Source organism: Ursus maritimus, unplaced genomic scaffold, assembly GCF_017311325.1.
Source record: "Ursus maritimus isolate PB19 unplaced genomic scaffold, ASM1731132v1 scaffold_4, whole genome shotgun sequence".
NCBI lineage: Eukaryota > Metazoa > Chordata > Mammalia > Carnivora > Ursidae > Ursus > Ursus maritimus.
This window is the reverse complement of record NW_024426552.1, coordinates 79,140,079-79,160,704: the sequence shown is the minus strand read 5'-3', so window position 1 is coordinate 79,160,704 and position 20,626 is coordinate 79,140,079. Positions and strand designations below refer to the sequence as shown.

Below are 20,626 nucleotides of genomic sequence, written 5' to 3'. Positions count from 1 at the left end.
TGGCTCAGCCTCCCGCTCGCGTCCCCTCCTCGGCGGGCGGGCCGAGGGCGGTGCCCTCCGTGCCGCTCCGCCCGCCCGCCCATCCACAGGGGCCGGCCCAGCCGGGCGGGGGTCTGCGTTGCGGCCGCCTCCCGGGCTGCGGGGAGGCGGCAGGGGGCGCTTGGAACGTGCTAGCCGGCGCCCCCTCCGCGCGAAGGCCTGGGACTGAGAGGGGCGCCGGGGCCCAGAGTGGGGGCGGGTCCGCTGGCACGTGGATGGGCCGGGCTCGGCCCGCGGCGCCCGGAGCCCGGGCAGGAGGGGCTGGAGACGCCGGAGCAGCAGGGCCTGGGGCCTGGGGCTGCAGAGCCGTCTACATCGGACTCTTGGGGCTCAATCTCTCAGGAGTGGCGCCCTCTCTTGCTTCTCCGGAGGGGCCAGCGGCTCAGACGGGCCTGGCAAGGTCCCTCTTTTCTGTCGAGGGTGAGAAGCAAAGCCGGAGGGGACTCGGAGGGGGACGCTAGGCCCAGAAGGCGGGGGTTCCCTTCCTTCGCTTCTCCGCGGCTCCCCTAGGAAGTCGCTCCTGGAACAACCAGGCCTGCGGGGCGTACCGGGGTGGAGGTGGGGAGGGAAAGTGAAGGGGTGAGGCCCGAGGGAAGAGATGTCTAGGTGCCGGCGAGGCCGCTCCTGGAAGGCGGGCGTGGGGGTACAGAGGTCGCTTCTCCCTGGCAGGGCCCAAAGAGAAACTCAAGTAGCTACTGACGTCTCGCCACCATGGGGGAACAGCCCGCTGGGACTCTGCGTGCTCTATCAGGGTCTGGAGAAGGATAGAGCAGAGGGTGGGGTGAGCACAGGGTGGACGGGCAATGTAAGAGATAGTGTTAGGGGAGAGGCCAGTGCCCAGGAAACAGGCAGTGTGCGGGAGGACGCAGTACCAGGATGAAGGGGCATGTGGGAGGCAGAGGCAGTGCCAGGAAGGGGGCAGTGTGAGAGGAGCCAGCACCCAAGAGGAAGGGGCAGTATAAAGGAAGAGCTGGTATCCGTGGGAGAGGGCAGTGCCAGCGTGAAAGGGCACATAGATCAGCATCCAGAGGGAGAAGGCAGTGGTTGGGGAACAGGTAGTACCAAGCTGAAGGGGCAGTGCTCAGGAGGAGAGCAGTGTGATGGGGTTAATGCCGGGCTGAAGAGGGGGAGTGGAAGAGAGTAGGGCCCAGGGGAAGAGGGCAGTGGTAAGGAGTATCAGGGGAGGGGAGAAGTGCAAGCTTTCCTCTTCCCCATAGTGACATCATGGCAAATTCCCAAACTGGACGGACCCGGCTCGGGTGACATCCAGCAGGGCCAAGCCGGTCCGGCCCGGGCTGGGCTAGGAGGCCTCAGTGCCAGCTGGGGGGACTGGGCTCTGCGCCCTGCAGGGTCAGCGCGCTGGGGGTGGAGTTCTGTTCCGTCCGCCCTCGGCGTGGACTGTGCCCTTGGTGGGCACGCAGACCAGCAGGGTAACGCTTGGGCCGGGGTTCTCTGGGCCAAAGATCAAGGTCCCTGGCTCGGGAGGCCCCGTACATTCCAGTCTTCCCGACCCGGACTCTCAAGAGGGCGCAGTAGAGCCGCAGCGTCCGGCGAGAAACCGCGCCACCTCGGCGGGAGGTGGAACTAATCGTGTCCCCGCCCCGGGGCGGAGTTATCCTGTCCTGAGACCCGCCCTAAATCCTGGGGCCCCTTGGAAGGAATCATTCAGGGCGGAAGTTAGGAAGCCCCGAGAGCCAGGCGGCGGAAGTGGTGGCGTTACTGCATGTCCGTGCGCATGCGTGGTTCTAGTCTTTTGCTGCCGCTGTTCAGGCGCAATCTTTTCGTCTCTTCTCTCCTTTGCTCCACGCAAGGGGGAGCGCGTACCCCTACGCGTGGTCGCGCTCCCAGCCCCTCTGCTACTTTCGTGACCACCTCACCATGGCGGGCATCCTGTTTGAGGATATTTTTGATGTGAAAGACATTGACCCGGAGGGCAAGAAGTTTGACCGAGGTAAGCTCTACGTAGACGTATGGGCGGTTTAGAGGAAGGGGCTAACCTCCTCGGGGACACGCCCCTGGGTCCCTTGTCCACCCAACCCACGTGGCCTGTCCCTACCGGCAGTTCCTGAAAAGGAATCTCCTTCAGGAAACATGTTATAGATGGGAACACGGAGACTCCCGAACTCGGCCTGGCTTCGCACATGCTGTGCCCTGTGCCTGGGTGGCCTTTTCTAATGGTGCTGGTAAACTGCATCTTTCTAATCGCAACCCACTCTGTGGTGGGCGCTGTATTGTACACCTTACACACACTTTGCCCTACTATTCCTTTCAAGAGTCACCATGAGGTAGTGTGTAGTGCCTTACCCATTTTGCTCCAAGAAGTTAGGTAACCTACCCAAGGCTGCACAGTGAGTAATCCGACCTCAGAGCCTATATTCTTGTATTGTCCTAAGAATGTTTAACTCTTTGTGATGTCCATTCTGAGTTAGAATTGACTGCTTGCTATACAGCTCTTCATTCTGTCATTGATCAGTAATCGTTCCTCCTTGGTGTCTCTTCCTTTGCCTGGAGACTGAGACATTGGTTCTTCAAGACCAACGCCAGTTCTAAACTTTTTTTTTAAGGTTTTATTTATTTGACGCACACAGAGAGAGTACCAGTAGGCAGAGCGGCAGGCAGAGGGAGAGGGAGAAGCAGGCTCCCCGCTGAGCAGAGAGCCCGATGTGGGTTTCGATGTGGGGTTCGATCCCAGGACCCTGGGATTGTGACCTGAGCCGAAGGCAGATGCTTAACTGACTGAGCCACCCAGGCATCCCACTAACACCAGTTCTTAGAGTCCTAATAATCCACTCAGCACAGCATCTGGCACAGAAAGACAAAACCTTTGGATGAATGAATGACTTTCCCAAAGTCAGGTTGTTTCTTAATCACCTAGGCAGGCCTAGAACCTGGGTATTATTTATTGCCAAGAGGGCCTTTGATTCTTTTCTGGGATTCTGTCCACTTGCCATAGTTTTCTCCCCTGTCCTCCTGGCATATATGGTTCTGATTGAGTCTGCACTTCTTGGGGAGCAGATGAGAGGCTAGTGCATGCAGACTGGGTTAGAATGAGTGTTCAATTACATATAATCCTCCAAAGTGGGGTCTGCCCTGGGCCTGGCAATTACCTATGCCATTCTTTCTCTACTTCCCTCAAGTGTCTCGACTACATTGTGAGAGTGAATCTTTCAAGATGGACCTGATCTTAGATGTAAACATTCAGATTTACCCTGTGGACTTGGGTAAGTACTGAACACAGACAATAGCAGGAGGCTTTTTTTCAGTTCAGCTCTTCTTCAGCCTCAGATATTGCCATGATTTTCAGGTGACAAGTTCCGGTTGGTCATAGCCAGTACCTTATATGAAGATGGTACCCTGGATGACGGTGAATACAACCCCACAGATGATAGACCTTCCAGGTGAGGAAGTGAAGAAGAGATTACTTGAAATGTGCCTGAGGACTAAGTAGTTGAGTGGTATAGAAAGACCTAAGGGTCTTTAATTTGTGGAATAAATGATTATCAATAGAATCTGAGCAGCCTTAAGGAAATTGCTGCACTTAAGAATTCAGCCAGCCAGGTGTTTATCCGGGGCAATGATTACATGCTTGTAGATTGTAGCTTATCGATGGCTAAGGAGATGACCACTGAGTGACCCAGGCTGTGTGAGCCTTGCATCTTGGGAGGGAGTTTGGTGTGATGGAAAGGCTTTGGAGCTCCACTGAGTTCAAATCTCAGCCCTATCACTTACTTGTTGAATAGCCTTAACCTCTTGCAGCCTCAGTTTCCCCATCAGTAAGGTAGAGATGGTCACACCTTGCTCAAAGGGTCGCTGGGAGGACTAAATGGCCTTGCATTTGGAAAATGTCTGTTAGAATGTTGACACTTAGTTGCCAGTTACCATTTTTAAAGGGCTTTTTATTTTTGTTAACTACTTTGAAGAATAACTTTGCCACTACTGTTCCACAGGGCTGACCAGTTTGAGTATGTAATGTATGGGAAAGTATACAGGATCGAGGGCGACGAAACTTCTACTGAAGCAGCAACGCGTCTGTAAGTTCCATGGTCTTGTAAGAACCCTTGCCCGTTCTGATAATCTAAGCTCTGCTCTGAAAATTTGGGCCATGCTTCATGTTTCCTGGGTTGGGTCTCTCTCCCCATGCACCTCAGACCTAGGTGGGACCCAGAAAGAAACTGTTGTGGGAACAGTTTCCAGTCTGAAATGCAGGCTGCTCACTTGGCCCTTTGTCAGGACCTCAGGGCCCAGGGGTCCAAATGAGAAGCTGATGATCTTGCTATGTGAAGTGCAAAGGAAGGTTGCTTCCCCAGGAACTAGATGCAGTATTAAGTGATTAAACTGCTAGGCTTTTTTGTTTTTGCTTATTTGTGAGTGTGTTTTGCTACTCTGCAATCCAATCCCTAGTTCTTTGGTTTCCCAGCTATTTTTTCTCTTCTTTAAAATTTTATTAAAACAATATGTGCCCTTTGTAAGAAATTTGAAAAGCAGAGAAGTAATGTGAAGAAGCAAAAAAAGTCACCTATAATTCCATACCCAGAGGGAATCTTTCACATAAACATTTTTGAATATTCTAGGTTTTTTCCTGTGTACTTTTTTCTTTGAGATCACGTTGTTTATTACAGTGTTTTCTTCTGCTCTTTTTGCTTCAAGTTATGTTGGAAGTTATGTTTAAGTAAGATCGGTTTCCCCATGTCAGTTTAAAGCTTTTCCTAAACATTTTAATAGCTGCGTAACATTCCAGTAAATGGATATATCTTAATTCATTTGACCATTTCCGTTATTCTGGGCAGGTAGCATTTCCCGCTTTTGTTGATACCAACACTTCTTTGCACAAATCTGTGCATTCATCCTTGTCTGAATTTTGGTTCCTCATGACAAAACACTAGAAGGGTGCCTCTTTTTCTTACGCTGGGATGGAGAGCCACTGGGTCGCTGCTGCTCCAGAGCTTAAACTCATGGGACTGGGGCTTTCCGTTTCAGCTCCGCCTACGTGTCTTATGGTGGCCTGCTCATGAGACTGCAGGGTGATGCCAACAACCTGCATGGATTTGAAGTGGATTCCAGAGTTTATCTGCTGATGAAGAAACTGGCCTTCTGAAGCACCCAGGAAGCCAGCCTTGCTGCTTAGTCACTCAGGACGTGGACATCCATTCGGGCCTGAGGAGCAGTTACTATTGACCGCCTGTTCAGGAAGGGCTGGCTGGCTGGCCACTGGGGGTGCATCTGGAGGTGGTCTGGACTCAATGGGAAACTTGCCTGTGAAAGACCCAGTGGGAGAGCTTAAAACAAATCAGAAGTTGTTTTGTGTATATGATTTTTTTATTAAACTTTACTTTTTCAGACTCTTTTTCCCCGCCTTAAAAAAAAAAAAATCTTTTCCATTACCCTAAACTCATTTTTTTCCAATTTGCCTGTGGTATATATTTCTGGCCCACAGCCAGGTGATTACATGTCAATGTAGGGTCTGTTCCGGCCTTTTGGTATCTGGCTTTAGGGTTATCTCAGCCTCCTTGTTGACTATCCCCAACATTTATTTTCCAGTGTGATTTTCTATCTGGGAGAGAGAGTATTGTGCTTTTGGCTCTTGAGGGCACCCCAGCCCCAGAAGATACCACCCATTTGGCATAGAATTTTGAATTGGACAGGAGCCCTGCTTGTGTCCTTCCAACACTTTCAGTCTCTTAGGAAGTCAGATCACGTTGATTTGAATGAGTCACTTGCATAGCCTGGAAATGTTCATTTTTGTGGAAGCTTTGGGTGGAGGCTTTTAGATACTGGCTTGGGACCTGACTACGAAGAGAGTAGGAAGAGCAGATTTGGTGGTTGTGGGAACAGGTGGAGGAGCCAGGTGTCTGCTCTACATTCTATTGGCAACCTGGAGGGAGGGTAAGTCAGGGCGGGGGGCGGGGGGCGGTTCTCACCAGTGACACTGAACCCGCAGCTGCTGCACAGACCAGTGAAGTGGACAGGGCAGCAATACCAATGAGGTTGGCAGTCCGGTGCCAGTACCCGGGACAATGGAGCAGCCTGACTACAGGCACTAACCTAAAACTGGGCAAGAACAAAATTGAGGAAGTGGTGATGCTTACTAGGACTTCAGCATATGAGCTGGCTCTTCCGCCTGGCGTGCGAGGTCTCTGAGAAAGTATACTGGACTCTGGTTTCCCCTGGGAAATTCAGGGTAACAATCCAGAAAGATGGCGAGTGTGTATTAAGCAGTTTTCTCTTTTGATCTCCTGGCTTTGCCTCAGGGAGCCGGTCCCCCTGCTGGGATGCCCAGGGGTATTTCCTTCCCCATCATTTTCAGGTCTTTACAGAAGGTGTTAGAAGTAGTATTTAGGGAAATGGGTTGAAAATGAATGATCTCTGCAGGGGGAGAGGAAAAGGTGTTTCTTTGGTTTACTATGTGGGGGGGTATAGAAGGTGCGGTGGGGGGTGGGATGAATTTTTGTGGAATCCTAGAACTTTTACATGGAGTCAGATTTTTGGGGGTTGTTGGAGAAGAATGGATTTAGGTGAGAGTCGGAGAGCTTAATTCCCAGTAATAGTTTGTGGGGTAGCATAGCACGCTATCCTGGCTGTCCTGGGGTGGCAGAAGAGAGAACTGGCATGCAGTTGAATAGAGAGAAGGGTGTTCTGGTTGTTAACAGTTTTTTTGTGTTTTGTGTAAAGGGAAGAAGGGATAGAATCAGCCTGACGAAGTTTTGGGAAGGGTTAGATTCTCAATAGGGACAGCTTAGTTCACACTGGAGAAGCCCATGAGTTATTTGCATTTGCCCTAAAGTAGATCAAATGCCAATTCTGTATGCCTGGAACCTACTGGCTGTATACTTGTAGTTTTTCTGTCCTTGTCCCTCATCTCACTGTGCTGAGAATGCTGAAGCTTTTGCCTTTGGTCCCTTTGGCGTATCTTGTCCCAGGTACTGACTTTCATGGGCCACAAAGTTCTTCATTTGATCATTACGTTTAGTCTAGTTTGGTATTTCAGTAAATTACAACTTCCACTTCCCATTCCCTTGACGGTATGCTGGCATCGGTAGTGTGGAAGGATTATTCTCTCACATGCAAAACCCGACACCCTCTGAGATTTGAACAACCACTTTTGAGCTTTGTGCATTTGTCGATTTCTTCTCCATTGCAACTGTCCTGTCCATGATGGGAGAGGAGGACACCTGGAGATGTCTAAATTGGTCACCCCCGTCCAAGAGCTTTGGTTTTCTACTCAGAACTTTTTAATTGGTGATGTATTTCCTCCCTCAGGACTTCCACATCTTTTCTAATAAGCAGAATCACTGAGTGATCTGTTGGACAGTGTACCACGCTGGGGACGATATGGGCTCTAGTCAGCCTAGGCTGTTTCTTCTTTTCTTGCTCACAGGCTGTGTGAGCATTGAGAACGTGCCTGGCTTCTCTGGGACTGATAACACCCCAGCCTGACAGAGGTGTGCGAGCACTATAAAAGGTAACCTGCATAAGGCTCCTGGCATACTGGCTTTCATTCTTCTATTTTGCAATACCTTTAGTGATGGTGGGGTACTTGTGGTGGTGTTTGGAACTCTGGGATCTTGGCTTTTTTTACCCACATGGTAGTTTTTCCTCTCCTTTGGGGAGTCGCGGGGAGGGAAGATGGAAACCTGTTAGTCTTCCTACAGGAGCCTCTGGAGCTAGGGTTGACCTTTGCAATGGGGTTTTTGTTTGGGGCGATATAAACCTTTTCCTAGGCACCACGGCGGCATTTCTTTGCAGAGCTCCATAAGCCTGGCTTCTCTAGAGAATCCTTAGCAGAGTTCATGGCGGTCACATAGGGCTGCTTTTTAGATATTGTGGACTTCTGGGAATTGGGAAATGGGCCTTCAACTTGTACTTGTCCCTCCCGCTGTGTGAGCCCTGGGAGACTGACTCTTGCCACTTCCTGCACTTCCCCCTGACCTCCACAGGAGGGAGGCAGGAACCCGTGCCTGGTGAGGCTTCCCGCTGAGAGGCTGAAGCTCTCGCTGTTTGCGCAGCTGTCACATCCAGGTTTTGTCTTGACTGAACTGTCTGCTCAGCCTTACCTGGGGTGTGAGGCGCTCTGAGGCTTCCTGTTAACCTTTTTGGAGGGGAGGGAAGGGGGAGATCTATTGCTTTTCAGCTAGGTTTTGGGTGTTCTTATTTATTCTTTATATAGGCTCGGTTTTGTTGATTGTGAAGAGACAGCCCTTCTGAGACAAGAGTAGGGATCTCCTAAGAAAAGGAGATCAGAGTCCCACTGAGAATGACAGTAAAGGGGATAAAGAGACTAACCTTAGCTCTGAGTAGAAAACCAAAGCTCTTTTTTTCCCTGTTTTCTGACGTGAGGTTAGTTTCTACCTCCATTCAGAAGTCAGGCCGGTCCAGCCCTTTGCAGAATTGTTGTATGAAAAAGAGCACGTAGAGAATTAGGAAGCTGTAAATTTGTGCATAAAATAGACCAAAGATAACTAGCTAGCTGCTCTGGTGAATATTATTGATAGTTTAAAAAAATAGCTTCTGAAGTTTTACAATATACAGTGAAAAATGATCCCCTTTTCTGTCCCGTGTATCCCCCGTTAGCAGGGGTTTGGGTTTCAGGTGAAAGCAGGAAATCTGGTATAACTTGACTCCCAGGGCCTCCCCTCCCAGAAAGGGAACTTTACATGGAGACAGTGCTGATGCTGGCAGGGCCAGAGTACCTTACTCCTCTTAAGCTGGATTCTGGAAGTGAGGGTGGGCTGCAATCAGAAGAGGACTGGTCAAGTTGGGTGTGACAGAGGGGTCAGGAGATGGAGGTTGGAGCTGGCCCCGGGGGGGTGGGCGAGGTGGGTGAAGGAGAGAAGAGTGTGTATTGCCCAATAGGAGGATGGATTGGGGAAGGAGAATATCCAGGCCAGAGGTCGGGGGGCAGGGAGTCCATGTCTGAAGCTCCCGGAGGAATGTCTGGGGCTCCTAGGGCTGTGGGTGAGGGTCCAGGAAAGAGTCCATGGGTTCCAGTCAAGGGTCCGTGTGTCCTGTTCAGGGGTCCAGGCGTTTGTTCTAGGGACCTGGAGGTTTGGTTCAGCAGACCAGGAATCTTGGCTCTGAATCCCTGCAGCCTCTTCAGAAGTCCGGAGCCAGTAGTTCTGGCTGAGACATTGGAGTTTGTCTCCAACAATCCAAAAGTCCTGTTTGGGAGCTTGTGCAGTGTGAGGAGTAGCGAGGTATCGCTTGGGACAGCTGTCGTGGGGAGGGCCTGCTTGGCACAGAGGGTGGGCCCTACGACAAGCAGCAGGAAGCGCACCTTTCCTCGGAGCAGTTGCTGGAAGGTCAGGAAAATGGCACTGGGGTCCTTGTGAGTTGTGGTCCTGCCCTGTGGAGGAAGCTGAGGGCAGAGGATGGGCCTGAGGCCAGAGACCTGGGCCCGATATCATGCCTCCCTCGTCTCCAGGGAAAGCTAAGGTGCCAGCACCCAGACTTTGTGGCTGGGAGGGAGCGCTCCTTAGTTGGTCAGCTGTGCTATCCTCATGATCCCCAGAATTCGCCTTTCTTCCCTCAGGTCTTCTAAACGGACTGAGTCAGCAAAGGACAGTTTCTGCAGTCCCCTTGACTCAGGACTGACTTACCTGGGTTCCCAGGAGGCCCTGCAGGGCCCCAAGGAGGAGGCGGACCTGTCCAGAAAGCTGTCCCAGGAGGGATGAGAGGCAGGTGGGTCCCAGTTGTCTCCGGGCTGCCATTACTCCCTCCAGCAGAAGGGCTGCAGCTCCCAGAACGTCCTGTGCCTTGGTCTGCTCCTGCAAAAGATGGAAGGGAGAAGCGGCCTGCTTCAAAGGGCATGCTAATAGCGGGTGGGGAGCCCCGAGGAGTAGCCAGCGCAATGAATCATAGGAGCTGAGAATTGGACAGGACCAAGGTCCCACCCAGCACAGGAATTCCTTCACAGTCTCCCGACAATTGGTCATCAGCCTCTGCTTGAATCACTCCAGTGTCCGGTAACCCAGCCTGGTCTTAACACTTGATTTCAGTCAGAGAAGTTCTTTTCCCCCTTACGCTACGTCGAAATCTGTGCTATGACAGTTTTTAACCTCTCGGTTCTAGTGCTGCCAGTCTACTCTTTCTGCTACAAAATCCTAGGAACGTATGATTTTTTTTTTTGAAAACTTAACGTAGACATGAGACCATCCCAGAGATCGTGAAGATGGAGGAAAGGGGCTTAGTGACCGATGGCGGAGCTGGAACGGCAAGGATCCCTAGGAACTGCCCTTCGTCCCTGGCCTAGTCCCCCCCTCCCCAGAAGACCTGAGGGAAGAAAGGGGATTCCAGGGATCTGGGAGGTAGAAGAGCTGACCTTGCAAGGAGGGCTCCCTCCCAGGAGGTTCCTGAGCCTCAGACCGAAGCATGTCCAGTTATACCACAAGGCTCAACGCTTCTCCAAACTCATCAGACTGGCTTTTTTTTTTTTTTTTTTTAAGCCATTCCTCACATAACACGTTTTCTAACCTCTCACTGTTCAGGTTGCTTCTTCCTTCTGGACACATGCTAGTTTAATATGGTCCCTCTGAATAAATGAGCATGTATCTAGAGGAGGATATCCAGTACTCAACTCAGTCCTGTTAAGTGCAGGCCTCTTAAAGGTTTTTAGGCCTATTTCCACAAGGTGGATGCTAAATGTCGAAAGCCACCTCCAATCACTAGCTTTTCAAAGGGCAGCTTTAGTAGCGTTCCCTGCTAAGTCTGAGGTCAGCTCCAGCCTCCCGGATCTTGTTCACAGTGATGTTCGAGGGCCAGGGTTTATATAAGGCGAAGTGGGGGCATCATGGCCGGAAAGCTGGACTAGGACTTTCCTTGATTACTCTGAGTAAATGTAGAAGTTTCGTATATCTCTATGAAATTTTACCGTGGTTTTGCTCTAGGCTTTCAGCAATTTGAATCCTGATTCTGTCTTTTGTTATTTAAGCTCTGCTTCCCAGTTCTGTGTCATCTGAGGATGACAGATGAGTCTTACTTCTTCATGCCAGCCTAGGAAGTTTGCATGGGAACAGGTCAGAGGCGCGGCCGTGAGAGACTTCGATTCAGCTTTTCTGGGTGTTCAGCGTTGAACCTCTTTTCACATACTGGGACTGCAAGCCATCTTGTCAGAGGATATCATTAGAGTAGAATGTAGATTAGGTTAGGGTGGCCAAGCCCGACGTGAGATATTTTTGGGGAGCTCAGGAATTTTGAAGAATCCATGGGAAGCAGTAGCAAACTAATGAAGACAGGAGTTAGGGAACCAAAGGAAGGGGTGGCTTTCTTACCTTCTGGGTTTTCCATTCTCCCAAGCTAAAGTCCACAGCAGGCAGCAGGACAGGTGTGAACAAAGGGTTAACGTCTGGACACTGGCTCTATTGAAAAAGATTGGTGATGGGGTGGGGTGGAGAAGGGAGCTCAAGTAAAGGAGGGGGGTATAGTGACCCAGTGACGAGGACAGGCTTCCATGAGTAATACGTATCCAGACTAGAGATTTTAAAAGTGGACTAGATTGCAAATCATAATCCTTGTCAAGGAGTGGTGATGGGGAGGTGGTGGTCTTTCCAAAGACAATATGGGAAGAACAGTGATCGGATCAGGGAGTGAGAGGGAGTGATGGGAGTAAGGGTATCTAGCCAGTCAATGGATAGAGGGGAGAGTGCTGGGAGATTCTCACCAGTCTGCTGTGGAGGACATGGGAGTCACGAAGCAGTTTATTTAGGAGACGGGGGTCGCAGGCGGGAGGAGCCGGGAGGCACAGATCCAGTCTTGCAGTTAGAAGCATGACCACGAGGAGCAGTTCTTAGATGAGGAGAAGTGAGGTTGAAAGGGTGGTAAGGAAGAAATCATTGTCAGGTGGTAGTCCAGGAATTCCCATTTAGGACCCAGACCTGAAATCCAGGGAACTTACCTTTTAGAAGCCTTAATCCTGGGAGATTGGGTTCCCTCAGCCCTCCCTCCTGGCAGCACATGTCCTTTCTCGTTCATCTTTAACCCTGCTTTGATTGGGCCCCAGGTCCCGCAGGTATGTCCTTACCAGTCAGCTCCATTCTGGCCAGGCTGTTTGGTAGGAGTGGCTCCCTGGATGGGGCCTATCCCCTGAATCCTTCCTGGGGCCATGGAGGCGGCTTGGGCTCTGGCACTTCTTGCACAGTGGGGCACAGGTGGGCTGAGGAAGAGGGTCTGGAATCTATCCTGCAAGTGACAGGAATAATGAACATTTAATCAGGTGTCAAGGAAAAGACTGCCTGGTGCAGGGAACAGCTGCTGGGAGGGCATGAGATGCTGACCAGCCTGGAACTGCTAACGCTCTGACTGCTCCCAGGTCTCCTTATGACTGTGGCATATGGTGTCTCCTCTTTGTCAGGGTTCCTCAGTGAATCTGACATGGGGCTGGTGCCCCTGCCCCCGCTGAGAGCAGCAGGACGGAATATGGACACACACACACACACACACACACATCTTAATTGGCCTCAACTTCTGAGCAGCCCTGGTTGTTTGGTTGGAGAAAATCTGGGATGGGAAGAGGGAATAGGAGTATTGTGGCATAAGCCTGGAGGAAGAGGTTGGAAAGTGGGATATAGGGTCAGGCTGAGGAGCTAGCAAACGTGCAATATGTTGAGGGGTAGCTGGGGGAGTGGGGCTGAGGCGGCGACTTGGGGGAAAACAAAACTGGACTACTAGGGGTTGGTGATTACAAGATTATGAGAAGGTGGTATGGGAGCAATTAACCGCTCGTTCTCTCTCCATTTACCTCCACCCATAAACCTCTTGGAATTTTTCTTTGCACTCCCAGTCCTAAAATCTGAGGCAGAGAGTGGGGCTAATGGTCCTGGGACTTCCTACCTGAGGCAAGTTGCCCAGCAATGGGCACCTGCTGAGTGAGGCACCCACCTTGCATGGCTTAGCTCGCTTTGGACACCCACGGTATCCATCTCATAGCCCACATCGTCCTCCCTTCCCCCTCTGCAGACCCCTTCCAGTTCCTTCACAGGACCCCCCACATGGCCTCCTCCTTCTTTGACAAGTTGTGCAAAGAGGCCTGCACCTGATTCAATATTGGGATTTCCTGTAGGTCTGTCAACATGCGTGAGCCCTCCTCCCACTACCCTCTCCTTGGGCCCAGCTTCCCCAGTCCCAAGACTCAGAACCTTAAGCTAACTAGGAATGACTGGGTAAGAATGGGGATTGGGCCAGTGTCCAGCTTGATGGTATATGCCCTAAGCCCTAAACGCACCACCTTTCTTATTTTCTCCCTGGGCACACGTCCCCTTTCCTTAGAGCCTTCCAGGACAGTGCTATATCCTCCAAGTCTGTGATCAGTCCCTCAGAACCCGGCACCCTACCCCCTACCCCTGCTCTGTCCCGCTCCTCCCATTCTGGGAAGGCTACGCTTCTTCTCGACAAAGGTCAGTGCCTGTAGGTTCCAGTTTGCCTGCCCCTCCCCCAGCGGAGAGCCCAATTCCTCTTTCCTGTCTTTCCTACCCTCACTTAACTCCAAACCCCGCTTGCCACTCACCGGGTGGAGAAGGGCTCCAGGACCCGAGTGCACAGCAGGCGGCACTCCGGGGAGCCGATGGGTAGGAAGACACGTAGTGTTGGGGCACAGCCGCTCCACAGCAGTGGGGTCACAGGCCTGCCCAGGACACTTCTGCCCAATCAGAGAGCAGGGAGCCACCAGATACTGGTGAAGGCCCCCGGAAGTGACGCCTTCTCCTCCCACCCGCACTGAACGTGGAGCCCCTGTCTGGACCATGGTCCACTAGCAGAGCCCAGCTCCTCCACCCACACACACACACACCACAGGGAGGATTTCAACTGGGGGATCCATCTTTTTCTAGGAGATGGGAAACCTGGGACCTGGCTGGGGGAGAAGATGGGAGGGGAACAGGTCTTTTTTCCCAGAAGAAATCTGGCAGGACATTTTTGTTCCCGTGGAAGAGGAGCAGAGATCTGGTTCTGGTTTTAGACTGGTGGGTTTTTCAGTTCCTATCTGGCCAGATTTCTTTTCCCTGGACAGCACACCTGCTGCTGAGACCCTCTAGGGCTCTTGCTTTCCTGCCTTTGTCTCCTATAACCCCTTGGGGGTCATGTCTTATTCCCCCTGTCCCAGGGGCAATGTGGGCATTGCCTGTTTTAGGGAATGACCCTGTCATTGGTCAGTGTTATAGGAAAAGGGTCTGGATCATTTGAGAGGACTGCAAGGTGAGGGGTGTGTGCAGGGGGTGGTTAGGCTGGGCTCAGGGGCTCCTCTTGGGGGGGGGGGCTCAGTGGCTCTGACAGCTAAAGCCACTTCCCTCTGTGCTCGAGCTCTCCTGAGCTTGCCCTGTCTGTCTCCCTCTTCCATCGCCTACCACGCCATATGTGACAAGACGGATAACCAGGCCCATGTGTCCCTGTCTCAGGGAAGACAGCTGCTGAACTTCCCCCGCAAATACCTCCTGCTGGCCCCCCTCTTCCTCGGCCCTGGCCCCGGCTCCTTGGCCTTCCCCTCAGTCCCAGTCTCCTCACAGTCTCCGTCCTCAGGGGCCTCCTGGCCTGACCTTGTCCCATCACCCCCCCACCCCAGCGCTTCCCCTCCTGCTCCTCCTCCCAAGGATGGGGCTGTCGGCTAGGGAGTATGGCCTGGATCCCGGAATTCTCCAGTTCAGCCAGACGAGATGCCTCCCAAGATTAGGAAGGAGGGTGCTGGGACGGCTGGGAGGATGGTGGGCGAATGGGTGTGGGAGGGGACGGGGAGGCAGTCATGACCAGGAAACCAAGACAAAGGAGGTTGGGGGTGGAGCAGAGAGGCAGAGGGTTCCCTGGGTGAAGGGAAGAGGGTGAGAAAAGATGTCAGGCTGGGGACAATGATGGTTGGATGGGCCTGTGGACAGGTTACTGTAGGGAGGGAAACACTGTCACAGACAGAAAGGGGACTCTGTTTCTGGCTAAGTCCCTGTCCTGGGGAACGGTAGAGTAAGGGAAGACCTCAGAGAAAAGGTAGGGCCACAGGCCAAGCAGTGAGTGTGGGTGGTGTGGGGTTTGAGGGGTGCTGTGGGCCCACAGTAGGGGAGATCAGTTGACGGGCCTTTCCTGCACGTTGTCATCCTTAAAAGACAAGTCTTCATCTTTCCGGCAGGCACCGAGCACTAGTCCAGTGGCCGGCCCAGGCCTCAGGCCCAGCCTCTGCCCCTCCCTGGCCTGGGGCTCCCGTCTTGGGCCGGACACGCACCTCCTGGTGCAGCCGCCCTGTGGCCGCCAGCAGCGGGGGGCTCCAGACCCGCCTCTTCTCCCCTCTTCGCGCCCCCTGGTCCCTCCCCTCCCCCTACCCCCTCCTCTCCCCCTTCCCCTCCAGCCCCTCCCTCCTCCCCTGCCCCGTCCCAGCCCCTCCCTCCCCTCCCCCACTCGCGATCCGGGCCGCTGCCGCTGGGCCGGACCCCCCGGGCTCAGCCCGGCCCCTCGCCGAGCCGCCGCCGCCGCCCCGTTTGCTGAGGAGGAGGCCCCCGGCCGGGGCGCCGGGCGCGGGGCATAAAACGGGCCAGAGCCGGCGCCCAGGGCACTAGAGCCGCGTACGGCCCGGGTCAGCGCCCGCCCGCCCGCGCTCCTCCCGGCCGCTCCTCCCGCCCCGCCCGGCCCGGCGCCGACTCCCGCCGCCCGACGAGCCCCTCGCCGCACTGCCCGGGCCCTGGCCCCGGCCCCCTCCCGCCGTACCGCCCCCGACCCGGCCCTCCTCCCACCTCCCTCCTCCCTCTCCTGCTCCCTCCTCCCTCCCGCCTCCCCAGCTGTCCCGTTCGCGTCATGCCGAGCCTCCCGGCCCCGCCGGCCCCGCTGCTGCTCCTCGGGCTGCTGCTGCTCGGCTGCCGGCCGGCCCACGGCGCCGGCCCCGAGCCCCCCGCGCTGCCCATCCGGCCCGAGAAGGAGCCGCTGCCCATTCGGGGAGCGGCAGGTAGGTGGGCGCCCCGGGGGACGCGCGGGCAGAGAGTCCGGCTCGGGGCAAGTCTGCGCCCGCCCGGAGGGGGCGCCGGGCGCAGGTGGCTCAGCGCGGCGGGCGGCCAGGAGGGGTGGGCGGGGGTCGCGAGGCGCATCGTGCGGGGGGGACCCAGGGCCGGGCCGGCAGCGCCCAGGGCGGGCACACCGCAGGAGCGGGACAGCGGCCGCCAGCCAAGCCCGTCCCCGCAGGCTGCTCCTTCGGCGGGAAGGTCTATGCCTTGGACGAGACGTGGCACCCGGACCTGGGGGAGCCCTTCGGGGTGATGCGCTGCGTGCTGTGCGCCTGCGAGGCGGTGAGTGAACCCAATGTCGTGGCCGGGGCCCTTGCGAGTTGGGGAGCGCTCGGGTCCCGGGATGTCAGAGTGGACTCGGAGCCGCTGAGCGGAAAGAAGCGAAGTCTGCAGGTATTTGGGATATATATATATATTCCTCCGCACCCCCCCCCCGCAGAGAAAGTGGGGAGGAAGTGCCCTCTCCAAGTCTCAGGTGTTGACTGTTATTGATCACCCACTATGTGTCAGGCTCTTAGCCAACGGTTTCTTCTGTCTCTCACTTAGCTCCTAGAATAGTCCTGCTAGATACACACTATTACTTCCCCCATTTCCCAGATAGGGACCCTAAGGCCCAGAGAGGTTAAGTAGTTTGTCTAGGGTCACACAGCTTGTAGGAAGCAGAGCGGTCTGACTCCATGGGATGAACTTGCTCTGGTCCCATGACTCTCTCCTGCTCGCCCCGGGGTCCCACCAATTGGCGTCTGGCACTCACTCGGTTTTCCCGTCTTCACCGCAAGCAGCCTCAGTGGGGTCGTCGCACGAGGGGCCCGGGCAGGGTCAGCTGCAAGAACATCAAGCCCGAGTGCCCAGCCCTGGCCTGTGTGCAGCCCCGGCTGCTGCCAGGACACTGCTGCCAGACCTGCCCCCCGGGTAAGTCCTGCTCCGCGGTGAGGGGAGGGCGGCACGGCAGTGATACTTGGTCCAGAGCCACACGGCTGGGACGGATGGAGCAGATGGAACGGCCAACTGGCCCTCCTAGTGCCCAGCTGAAGCCTGGGTTTTCCCCTCCCGGCTTAGAGCGCAGCGGTCCCGAGAGGCCGCCGACGGGCCTGGCCTTCGAGTATCCGCGGGACCCAGAGCACCGCAGCTACAGCGACCGCGGGGAGCCGGGCGCTGAGGATCGGGTGCGTGGAGATGGCCACACGGGTAGGTATGGGCCAGGCAGGAGCTGGGGTGGTGGTGGGGGCCGGGCTGCTGCGGCGGGTGACAATACTCCGGGACATCTTTTCCTCGCAGACTTCGTGGCACTGCTGACAGGACCCAGGTCGCAGGCCGTCTAGCTTGCGTTTCTCCATCTCCTACAGGCAGTGAGAAAGGGGAAGATGGGAGGAGGGGTCAGCTGGGGCCTGGAGAAGGAGAGTTGGGAGAGGCTGGAGGAGCTGCTCCTGGCCTAGGCTCAGAGCCCATGCTCACTGGACCCTCATTCCCAGGCTGGACCGCCCTACTCGAATCCGCTTCTCAGACTCCGCGGGCAGCGTCCTGTTTGAACACCCTGCAGCCCCCACTCAAGATGGCCTGGTGAGATGATGCCATTTACGAGTGCTTATCCAGTCTGGGCACTGTACTGACAGCATGCTCTGAATTGCCTCCTTGGGTCCTGACCACAGCCCAGTGAGAGGAAGGCACTGACATTATGATGCCCATTTTACAGATGAGGGAACTGAGGCTCATAGCAGAATGTGATTTGTACAAGGTCACACAGCTAGTAAGTGGTTGGGCCAGGATTTGGACCCCGGCATCCGGCTCCAAGGCCCCTTCTTAAGCTTCCTAGGAGGGCTTGGGGCTCTTTCCCATATTCCTTCCTCACCAGAGCTGGGCCTCTCAGCTGGCCTGTGTTGCATACTGTCTGAGTAGGGCCTTCTTGTCTCTCTGCTCCAGGTCTGTGGGGTGTGGCGGGCAGTGCCTCGGTTGTCTCTGCGGCTCCTTAGGGCAGAACAGCTGCATGTGGCACTTGTGACACCCACTCACCCTTCAGGGGAGGTCTGGGGGCCTCTCATCCGACACCGGGCCCTGGCTGCAGGTGAGGGAGCAAACGTGAAGTTTCCCTGGACTTCCCTGGACGTGAAGTTCTGAGTCTTCTCTATCCCCAGGAATCGAGTGGGCTGAGGAGGGGACTTCCTGATGGGCTCTCATGGTCCTTCCTCCTCCCCCTCAGAGACCTTCAGTGCCATCCTGACCCTAGAAGGCCCCCCACAGCCTGGCATAGGGGGCATCGCCCTACTCACTCTCAGTGACACAGAGGACTCCTTGCATTTTTTGCTGCTCTTCCATGGACTGCTGGAATCCGGGAGCGGGGGTAAGCAGGACGGGGCAGGCCATGTGAGGAGAATAGGGAGAGCACCTGTCCCTCAGAGGCATCCACACGCGTGGCCGTTGCAGGACCGGCCCAGGTTCCCTTGCGGCTCCAGATTCTGCACCAGGGGCAGCTACTGCGAGAGCTCCAGGCCAATGCCTCAGTCCAGGTGAGTGAGGGTCTGGCTCCTGCTGCCACCTGCGCTGGCCTCTTGCTGCACCCACCATCCCTCGCTCTGTCCCCAGGAGCCAGGCTTTGCTGAGGTGCTGCCCAACCTGACAGCCCAGGAGATGGACTGGCTGGTGCTGGGGGAGCTACAGATGGCCCTGGAAAGGGCAGGTGGGCCAGGGCTGCGCATCAGTGGACACATCGCTGCCAGGCAGAGCTGCGATGGTGAGGCGGGGTGGGGCCTGGCACCTTGGGCACACACCACTGAGAGGCACAGACAAGCGGCCAGGGTGGGTATGGGAGGAGTCCTGGGGGCTGAGGGGTGATGAATGGCCGTGGGACAAGCCTGCCTCCACCTTTCCTGTCCCCCTGCAGTGCTGCAAAGTGTCCTTTGTGGGGCCGATGCCTTGATCCCAGTTCAGACGGGTGCAGCCGGCTCAGCCAGCCTTACGCTGCTGGGAAATGGCTCCCTGATCTACCAGGTAAGAGTCAGGGGCTGCACGGGTGAGAGGGGCTTTGGCCTGCACGGTTCAGGCCTCGGGCCTTCTCCGCCATTCCAATTTGCCCTCCCCAACCCTGCCCCCCAGGTGCAAGTGGTGGGTACAGGCAGTGAGGTGGTGGCCATGACGCTGGAGACGAAACCTCAGCGGAGAAACCAGCGCACTGTCCTGTGCCACATGGCTGGCCTCCAGCTGGGAGGACACACAGTAAGTGCTGTCGGCAGAGCCAGGCCACGGGGCCCATGCACTGGGGTAAAAACTCAGGGGCGTGGAAAGCCGGGCTGGATGAGCGGGGATGTTTGGAATCATTCACTCAACCACAGGTTCTCTCATTGACACACTGATTCCCTGGGCACATTTTTAGGACGCCTCAGGCTAGGGACCGGAATATGAAGAAAATCAGATGTGCCCCCATCCTCAGCAATGTCACATCAAATGGAGGAGTTGGACAGGGAGACCATGTCATTAGAAATGTGATAACCATGGGTGCCGCTTACTGAGCCTTTCTCTGTGCTGCATACTGCACTGATCGCCTTTCTGATATTATTTTTGGCTCTCATGGTTCCCATTTTATAGATGATGAAGTGAAGGATCAGAGAAGTTAAATAACTCCTCGAGATTGTTGCATAGGTAGGAGTGGCAGAGGAGGGACTTGAACCTGGGCTTGCGAGGTGCTTATCCAGTTATGCGTGTGCGTGTGTTGGGTGTAACGGGGGCACAAAACACAGAAAGGCATTCGGAATCTTGGGCTTGTGTGAAGGGTGAGGAGGGGTTCATCTGGCATCTGGCAGGCTGCAGCTGCGGCTCATCCTTCCCTGCCCCCCCCCCCCAGGCTGTGGGTGTCTGCCCTGGACTGGGTGCCCGAGGGGCTCATATGCTGCTGCAGAATGAGCTGTTCCTGAACGTGGGCACCAAGGACTTCCCAGATGGAGAACTGCGGGGGCACGTGTCTGCCCTGCCCTATAGTGGACACAGCGCCCGCCATGAGAGTGAGTGGCCCCAGGGCTTCGCCTGCCCTCTGGCGTCCTCGAATCTGTGACTCAAGCATGTGAGGGATGGTGCCAGGGGGCCAGAGCCTGGTATGTCTTTCTCTGTGCTTGAGCCGCAGGTTGGCATCTGGAGAAGGTGGGGGTGTAGATGGTAGCCCTGCTGGGAGACCCTCTCCGTGGCCATGGTGCAGGGGTCTAAAACTTGCTGCCCCTCAGCCCTGGGCCTATGGACAGCGTCCACCAACGTGTGGAATGCGTGTCGGGGGAAGACGGGGGAGATGGGGAATACCGGGAAGAAGGGAGTGGCTGCTCTAGGCCCCCTCCTCATCTGTCACCTCTCCTCTATCTGGATCCAGCACTGCCCGTGCCCTTGGCAGGAGCCCTGGTGTTACCCCCTGTGCAGAGCCAGGCAGCAGGACATGCCTGGCTCTCCCTGGATACCCACTGTCATCTGCACTATGAAGTGCTGCTGGCTGGGCTTGGTGGCTCAGAACAGGGCACTGTCACTGCCCACCTCCTTGGGCCTCCTGGGATGCCAGGGCCCCGGCGGCTGCTGAAGGGATTCTATGGCCCAGAGGTGAGGACGTGATGGTGGAGGCAGCTTGGAAAAGATCTGCTTTTTTTTTTTTTTTTTTT

The 20,626-nt window shown here is 55.3% G+C and overlaps 3 protein-coding genes across 5 annotated transcripts in view; 2 read left to right on the top strand and 1 right to left on the bottom strand.

The window, feature by feature from the left end:
* The first annotated feature begins 354 nt into the window (after window positions 1–354).
* Window positions 355–5,376, top strand: POLR2H (RNA polymerase II, I and III subunit H). Its single transcript, XM_008705240.2, has 6 exons — window positions 355–459; window positions 1,851–1,990; window positions 3,177–3,260; window positions 3,344–3,437; window positions 3,987–4,070; window positions 5,017–5,376. The coding sequence occupies exons 2-6, from the start codon at window positions 1,918–1,920 to the stop codon at window positions 5,132–5,134; spliced, it is 453 nt and encodes a 150-aa protein (XP_008703462.1). The 5' UTR covers window positions 355–459; window positions 1,851–1,917; the 3' UTR covers window positions 5,135–5,376.
* Window positions 5,377–8,550: 3,174 nt separating this feature from the next.
* Window positions 8,551–13,748, bottom strand: THPO (thrombopoietin). 3 transcript variants are annotated; one of them, XM_040621750.1, is made up of 7 exons: window positions 13,535–13,748; window positions 12,053–12,210; window positions 11,693–11,817; window positions 11,304–11,390; window positions 9,633–9,800; window positions 9,311–9,391; window positions 8,551–9,194 (listed from the first exon to the last, which is right to left on the bottom strand). In XM_040621750.1, the coding sequence occupies exons 2-7, from the start codon at window positions 12,063–12,065 to the stop codon at window positions 8,787–8,789; spliced, it is 882 nt and encodes a 293-aa protein (XP_040477684.1). In that variant the 5' UTR covers window positions 12,066–12,210; window positions 13,535–13,748; the 3' UTR covers window positions 8,551–8,786. The 3 variants fall into 3 exon arrangements, with proteins under 3 accessions (XP_040477684.1, XP_008703461.2, XP_040477683.1); XM_008705239.2 differs by having other exon boundaries at window positions 8,551–9,391; XM_040621749.1 differs by lacking the exon at window positions 13,535–13,748 and having other exon boundaries at window positions 8,551–9,391; window positions 12,053–12,848.
* Window positions 13,749–15,762: 2,014 nt separating this feature from the next.
* Window positions 15,763–20,626, top strand: part of CHRD (chordin) — a 9,032-nt gene continuing 4,168 nt past the window's right edge. Inside the window, 15 exon segments of the mRNA XM_040621494.1 lie at window positions 15,763–15,943; window positions 16,177–16,280; window positions 16,781–16,910; window positions 17,058–17,186; window positions 17,277–17,313; window positions 17,315–17,347; window positions 17,471–17,558; window positions 17,919–18,060; window positions 18,196–18,336; window positions 18,420–18,502; window positions 18,579–18,726; window positions 18,877–18,983; window positions 19,089–19,208; window positions 19,834–19,990; window positions 20,347–20,567. Coding sequence (XP_040477428.1) covers window positions 15,796–15,943; window positions 16,177–16,280; window positions 16,781–16,910; window positions 17,058–17,186; window positions 17,277–17,313; window positions 17,315–17,347; window positions 17,471–17,558; window positions 17,919–18,060; window positions 18,196–18,336; window positions 18,420–18,502; window positions 18,579–18,726; window positions 18,877–18,983; window positions 19,089–19,208; window positions 19,834–19,990; window positions 20,347–20,567 — 1,788 coding nt within the window. The 5' untranslated portion in view covers window positions 15,763–15,795.